General features: G+C 43.6%; 1 protein-coding gene across 1 annotated transcript; it reads right to left on the bottom strand.

Annotated features, from left to right (window-relative positions):
• Window positions 1–429: 429 nt before the first annotated feature.
• Window positions 430–6135, bottom strand: LOC142790098 (uncharacterized; the record flags this gene model as incomplete). The annotated part of the gene is made up of 2 exons (XM_075885110.1): window positions 5788–6135; window positions 430–741 (listed from the first exon to the last, which is right to left on the bottom strand). Coding segments are annotated over exons 1-2 (660 nt in total), but the record flags the coding sequence as incomplete, so codon positions are not given.
• Window positions 6136–7609: the final 1474 nt, after the last annotated feature.

The following is a 7609-nucleotide window of genomic DNA, read 5'->3' as shown; positions in this document are numbered from 1 at the left end:
CGAATGAATTTTAGACTGCAGGACGACAATCTGATTTTGCATTTCAGACAGTTTCACGTCATTGTTTGCGGGGATTTGTGCAGAGATAGAGGACTCTAACCTAGATCCAAGTACAGTAACCCGTTTCGAAAGCGATTCGTAATCATTTTTCAAGGTAATATGAATGTGCAAATCTTTATTTACGGATTCAAGCTGAGAAATATTTGAGGCTTCCATCTGCTTAACTGCATCGAAGACAAAGTCAAGTTTCTCTTCCTGAGGCGTAGACATGGGCCCTGGATTTGACTCAATGTCACCATGAAGTAATAACAGGCGCCAGAGGTACATTGCAGCCGCGCGAACACGCTTCAAAAAACAACAAGGGGGCCACGACACCGCAATTACTTAAACATCAATGACACGGTAGCCATGCACGTCAAAATAACTGACCTGCAGAAGTGCGAACGGTGAGCGTCGCTGCGTCATCGCGGCGTCGTGGCCCGAAGTGGCGTCGAAATGCGCGCGCTTATGAGCACCCCACGAAGTGGCCGGGACAGCGGTAGCAGTCCCTTGTTGCCAGGCAGGAAACCGGATGGCGGCCGAAAGCGACGGTGCTGCCACAAAAACTGCAGAGAGGCCGTCGCCGAAAGATCGCCCGTCGAAGACGGGACACAACCCAGTACGCCAGTCACGCTCGAACGGCACGAACAGCTGGGCAGAGGTGACAAGCGGCGACTGGCCCAGGGCAGCGAGGAGCAGTATCTGCAGAAGTGCGAACGGTGAGTGTCGCTGCGTCATCGCGGCGTCGTGGCCCTTTACAAGTCGGAAACTGCGACATCTAATGTGAAAGCGCATGAAACCGTCGTAACGTTGCAGAAAGCATTGTAAAGTAGCGAGTAAAACGTTTTCTAACGATAGAATTGTGAAGGTTAGGTTAGGTTGGGTTATGTTAGTTTAAGCTAGGTAGCGTCGTGAAACCACCAAAAACGACAGCATCTAGCGAGATAGTGTTGTTTTGTTGCGAGTAAAAACACTGCGATAGGTGAAATATTGTGAAAGCACACAACACGGCGCGAACTAGCCAGATAGTGCGTCTTGTACCGTTACAAGTGCGAAACTGCTATATTGTGATATTCTCGTGAAAGCGCATGCAAGCATCGGGAAACCTTAAATAACGATGTCATTTGGCGAGATACAGCGTTCTGTACTGTACTAAGTTGGTGAAAAACGGTGAGGTCATGCAAATATCGTAATTGTGAGCGAAACAGTGTAACAGAGTGTTTATTAGATAGAAGTGCGAAGGTTAGGTTAAGTTATGAAGCGTTGTAAAACCGCATTAAGCAATGTCAGCTATTTAGATGCAGTGTTTTCACCATTATTTATTTATTTATTTATTTATTCATAACACCCCTAAAGGCCCTCGTCAGAGGGTATTACATAGGAGGGGTTACATGAGCAAACTTACAAACAATAAACGTCAAAAACGGAAAAAAGGTCAAAAAATTCAAATTAAATACAGACTAAGGTTGAGATAAATGTTATAACACGTACTTGGTAAAGACAGCAAAAATAGAGAAAAGAATAGGCAAAAAATCATTGGAAAACAGATAAGTACACAGTGAACAACCTATATAAATGCAAGGAAAAGTAATCAATACACTTGATAAAAAAAAGAAAACAAATATAGCGTAATAGAGCGGTTGACTGGGCTAGTTGGTATGGCATACTTGGGTTTTAGCAGCGCGAAAAATGCACAAAAGACAAGAAAGGGACGAGACAGCGCTTGTCTCGTCCCTTTCTTGTCTTTTGTGCATTTTTCGCGCTGCTAAAACCCAAATATAGCGTACACTCAAAAACGAATAAAAAGTATACACTCACTCATCACACCTCAAATAGGCTGAATCAAGGTAAAAATACTACACGTGTGCTCCGCACGTTATAGAAAAGAGGGAAAAACAAGTAAAAGAACAAAAGTTAGATGATGTCAGTATTTTGAATTAGTTCTTGAAATTTCGTGGCGTTTTTTTCTAAGGCAATGTGTGATGGTAGATTATTCCAATCGATTGTGGTACGCGGAATGAATGACTTGGAAAAAGCAGATGACTTACAGTTTAAGCGTTTAACTTTGTAGGGGGGATCGCAGCGAGGAAAAATAACGGCAGGTGGCTCGAAGAAATCGCTGTGAAGTGACACGTGGTGATAAAGTTTATGGAAAAGTGATAGGCGTGCAAGTTTGCGACGATGAAATAGTTCGGGTAGCTCTGCTCGGCGTTTTAGTGCTGTGACGCTGGAATGACGTGAATAATCTGAAAAAATGAAGCAAGCGGCACGATTTTGCAATGATTCAATGTCTTTTATGATGTGAGCATGTTCGAGATCCCAAATGGCTGATGCATATTCTAATTTTGGACGTATTAGTGTAGTAAATGCAAGTTTGCGTATGTTAGGAGGAGCCTGCTTAAGGTTACACTTGAGAAGTCCGAAAGACCGGTTACCAGCCGCCAGGGTGAGTTTTATATGGTAGTGCCATGTCAGATCAGGTTGCAAATGAATTCCAAGATATTTATAAGTGGAGACGAGGTCAACAGTAGTATTATTCAACACGTAGGAGGTAGGAATCCGGGTTACGTGTTTACTGAAAGACGTAGACTTCGTTTTAGAGCAGTCTAGGGTCATTATCCAAGATGAGCACCATGCAATAATAGCATTTAGATCAGTTTGCAAAGCTTTCCGGTCATTGTCAGAGGAAATTATTCGGTAAATCACACAGTCGTCAGCAAAAATTCTAATTCGGGATGAGACACAGGATGGCAAGTCATTAATGTAGATTAGAAACAGTAGTGGACCAAGTACGCTACCCTGTGGGACTCCAGAAGTTACTGGTCTGAAGGAAGAGTTACAATTGTTAGCGGACGTGAACTGTGTTCTAGAAGAAAGGAAATCTTTTACCCATGCCAAAATGTTAGGGTGAATGTTAAGCCTAGACAGTTTGGATAGAAGGCGGTGATGAGGGACACGGTCAAAAGCTTTAGAAAAGTCGAGGAAAATAGCATCAACCTGGGATCCACCGTCGAGAGCTGAATGTATGTCATGAATGAAGCCGGCGAGCTGCGTGTCACATGAGTATCCTCCGCGAAAGCCATGCTGAAATTTATGTAGTATGTTATGATCTTCCAGGTAGGTAATTACTTGGGTGTGGATTATATGTTCAAAAAGTTTACAAATGGTACTGGTTAATGAGATGGGACGATAGTTTAATGGCGATGAGCGTTCACCAGACTTGAAGATGGGTATTACTTCAGCGATTCGCCAGTCATGTGGGATGCAGCCTAACGATAACGATTGTGAAAAAAGGGCGGACAGTATGGGACAAATGCTAGCTGATATATTCTTTAGTATCTTATTATTAAAGCCGACATGATCAGAAGCAGTAGAAATTTTGAGTTTATTTAGTAAGGAGAATATACCCGCTTCACTGACTATTATTTCTGGCATGCTGATATCAGGAATGAGGTTGACTTTCGGACATGACGGGATGTCTTCACACGTGAATACCGAAATGAATGCGTCGTTTAAAACTTGTGCGCACTGAGACGTGGGAATGACGCTGTTGTTACTGGTGGTAAGGACTATATCAGGATGATCAACAGGATTGATGACACGCCAAAATTTCCGAGGGTTATTTAATAGCATAGATGTTAAGTCATGTTTGAAGAAATGACGTCGAGTTGATGTGAGCAGTGACTGATATTCCTTATCACATGTTTTGTAGCGTAACCAGGAAACTGAAAGGGGGTCTATTTTATTGGCGTGGCGGTAAAGTCTTTTCTTTTTGTTATTGAGGCGTTGAAGCTGTTGGTTATACCATGGAGCGGTGTTTACAGTTTTGATGGTGATAAGGGAAATGAACCTGCTGATTAAGTTGATAAGTGCATTTTTAAATATAAGCCAATTATCTTCAACGGATCGGGATAAATACCCTCCTAAAAAGTTATTTGAGAATGACAGGAGTTCATTATTAATGCTATCGTAATCAGCTCTATTATAGCACCTTATTTGTTTATTGGTAGTTTTGCGCTTATTAGGGGAACTCCGGACGCTTCCAGTAAGGAAGACGTGATCAGAAAGCCCGTCAAGATGAGTAATTTTAGAAAAAATATCAGCGTTGTTCGTAAATACTAGGTCTAGAATATTAGCTGATGCGGCGGAACACCGCGTGGGATGAGTAATTAGCTGAGCCACGGAAAAGTCGAGAGAAGACTGGACGAAATTATGAGCTTCACTTTGACCATCCCTAACGGATAGAGTTGACCAGCAAATACTCGGAAAATTAAAATCGCCAAAAATTATTAAGAGAGAATTAGGAAAACGAGAACACAGTTGCGTCAAGAGACGGGTAAATTCATTAGAAAAGTCAGTATTTGCATCTGGGGGGCGGTAAAAAACACCAATAAGTATGACGCGGCTGCCACACTTCAGGGATACCCATACACATTCCAAAAACGAGGTAACCGGAACAGGTACTGCAAGCACATCATTTTTTATCGCCAGAAGTACGCCACCTCCCCTTCTATGTTTCCTATCACAACGAAAAAATTTGTAATCTGCCCACGTGAGAAAAATACTGCTGTCAGGAATGTCATCGTTTAGCCACGTTTCAGTTAGTGCGACGATGGTTGGTGGGCAAGAATCAACGAGGGATGACAACGGAATGCTTTTGGACTGAACGCTTCTAATGTTCGTGTACATAAAACGAACACCACCAGAACTTCTTTGGTGCGATGATAAGGAATGGTTAATTGTTGAACGGGGAGTAGGGTCGGGCTGCAGTCATACCGTAGCGGAAAAGGATTGAGATAGCGCAGCGTGATTAGTGATGGGTGCGGCTTGAATGGTATTGGGGTCCCATACATAAACGTCATCATTGATGTAAAGCCTGTCAAAACGAGCCTCACATGGTCGGTCACTTTCCTTTTTTATTGTTTTCGAGAACTGCAGTAAGTTACGCCGCTTTTCCCGAACTGGTTTAGAAAAGTCACGTGACAGGCCGAACAACGTATTTTTCAGCTTACTGCCACGACTTACTATTGCCTCCAACTCTTTATCATTGAAGAACTTGGCAATGATAGGCCGAGTTTTATCGGCTAAGAAACGCCCCAAGCGATGTGCACGGACGATAGAAGTGACAGTTAGCCCGAGCTGATTCTGACAAAAATCAGTTACGATTTTTTGAACGGCCTCCCACGATTCCGTTGGGTCACCGTCCGCTATCCCATAAAATAAAACATTTGACCTTCGCGACCGATTTTCAAGATCATCGATGTTGTCCCGGATAATTGAAATATTGTCACGGCTAGTGGTGACCTCCGAAGAACCACACGACTGAATTTTAGACTGCAGGACGACAATATGGTTTTGCATTTCAGACAGTTTCGCGTCATTGTTTGCGGGGATTTGTGCAGAGATAAAGGACTCTAACCTAGATTCAAGTTCAGTAACCCGTTTCTAAAGCGATTCGTAATCGTTTTTCAAGGTAATATGAATGTGCAAATCTTTATTTACGGATTCAAGCAGAGAAATATTTGAGGCTTCCATCCGCTTAACTGCATCGAAGACAAAGTCAAGTTTCTCTTCCTGAGGCTTAGACCTGGGCCCTGGACTTGACTCAATGTCACCATGAAGTAATAACAGGCGCGAGAGGCACATTGCAGCCGCGCGAACACGCTTCAAAAAACAACAAGGGGGCCACGACACCGCAATTACACAAACATCAATGACACGGTAGCCATGCACGTCAAAATAACTGACCTGCAGAAGTGCGAACGGTGAGTGTCGCTGCGTCATCGCGGCGTCGTGGCCCGAAGTGGCGTCGAAATGCGCGTGCTTATGAGCACCCCACGAAGTGGCCGGGACAGCGGAAGCAGTCCCTTGTTGCCAGGCAGGAAACCGGATGGCGGCCGAAAGCGACGGTGCTGCCGCAAAAACTGCAGAGAGGCCGTCGCCGAACGATGGCCCGTCGAAGACGGGACACAACCCAGTACGCCAGTCACGCTCGAACGGCACGAACAGCTGGGCAGAGGTGACAAGCGGCGACTGGCCCAGGGCAGCGAGGAGCAGTATCTGCAGAAGTGCGAATGGTGAGTATCGCGTCGTCATCGCGGCGTCGTGGCCCTTTACAAGTCGGAAACTGCGACATCTAATGTGAAAGCGCATGAAACCGTCGTAACGTTGCAGAAAGCATTGTAAAGTAGCGAGTAAAACGTTTTCTAACGATAGAATTGTGAAGGTTAGGTTAGGTTGGGTTATGTTAGTTTAAGCTAGGTAGCGTCGTGAAACCACCAAAAACGACAGCATCTAGCGAGATAGTGTTGTTTTGTTGCGAGTAAAAACACTGCGATAGGTGAAATATTGTGAAAGCACGCAACACGGCGCGAACTAGCCAGATAGTGCGTCTTGTACCGTTACAAGTGCGAACCTGCTATATTGTGCTATTCTCGTGAAAGCGCATGCAAGCATCATGAAACCTTAAATAACGATGTCATTTAGCGAGATACAGCGTTCTGTACTGTACTAAGTTGGTGAAAAACTGTGAGGTCATGCAAATATCGTAATTGTGAGCGAAACAGTGTAAGAGAGCGTTTATTAGATAGAAGTGCGAAGGTTAGCTTAGGTTAAGTTATGAAGCGTTGTAAAACCGTATTAAGCAATGTCAGCTATTGAGATGCAGTGTTTTTAACCATTACAAGTCGGGAACTGCGATATCTAATGTGAAAACGCAGGAAACCGTCGTAATGTTGCAGAAAGCATTGTAAAGCAGCGAGTAAAACGTTTTCTAACGATAGAGTTGCGAAGGTTAGGTTAGGTTGGGTTATGTTAGTTTAAGCTACGTAGCGTCGTGAAACCACAAAAAACGACCTCGTCTAACGAGTGTGTTGTTTTGTTGCGAGTAAAATAACTGCAATAAGTGAAATATTGTGAAAGCACACAACACGGCGCGAACTAGCCAGATAGTGCGTTTTGTACCGTTACAATTGCGAACCAGCTAAATTGAGATATTCTCGTGAAAGCGCATGCAAGCAACGTGAAACCCTAAATAACGATGTCATTTAGCGAGATACAGCGTTCTGTACTGTACTAAGTTGGTGAAAAACTGTGAGGTCATGCAAATATTGTAATTGTGAGCGAAACAGTGTAACAGAGCGTTTTTTAGATAGAAGTGCGAAGGATAGGTTAGCTTAAGTTATGAAGCGTTGTAAAACCGTATTAAGCATAGTCAGCCATTGAGATGCAGTGTTTTTCACCATTACAAGTCGGAAACTGCAATATCTAATGAGAAAACGCACGAACCCCTCGTAATGTTGCAGAAAGCATTGTGAAGTAGCGAGTAAAACGTTTTCTAACGATAGAATTGCGAAGGTTAAGTTAGGTTGGGTTATGTTAGTTTAAGCTAGGTAGCGTCGTGAAACCACAAAAAACGACCTCGTCTAACGAGACAGTGTTGTTTTTTGTCGAGTACGAAACTCTGATAGCTGAAATATTGTGAAGGCACACAACACGGCGTGAAGTAGCCAGATAGTGCGTCTTGTACCGTTACAAGTGCGAAACTGCTATATTGTGATATTCTCGTGAA

Source organism: Rhipicephalus microplus, unplaced genomic scaffold (assembly GCF_043290135.1).
Source record: "Rhipicephalus microplus isolate Deutch F79 unplaced genomic scaffold, USDA_Rmic scaffold_70, whole genome shotgun sequence".
NCBI lineage: Eukaryota > Metazoa > Arthropoda > Arachnida > Ixodida > Ixodidae > Rhipicephalus > Rhipicephalus microplus.
The sequence above is the reverse complement of the archived record's forward strand: the minus strand, read 5'-3'. Positions and strand labels throughout refer to the sequence as shown.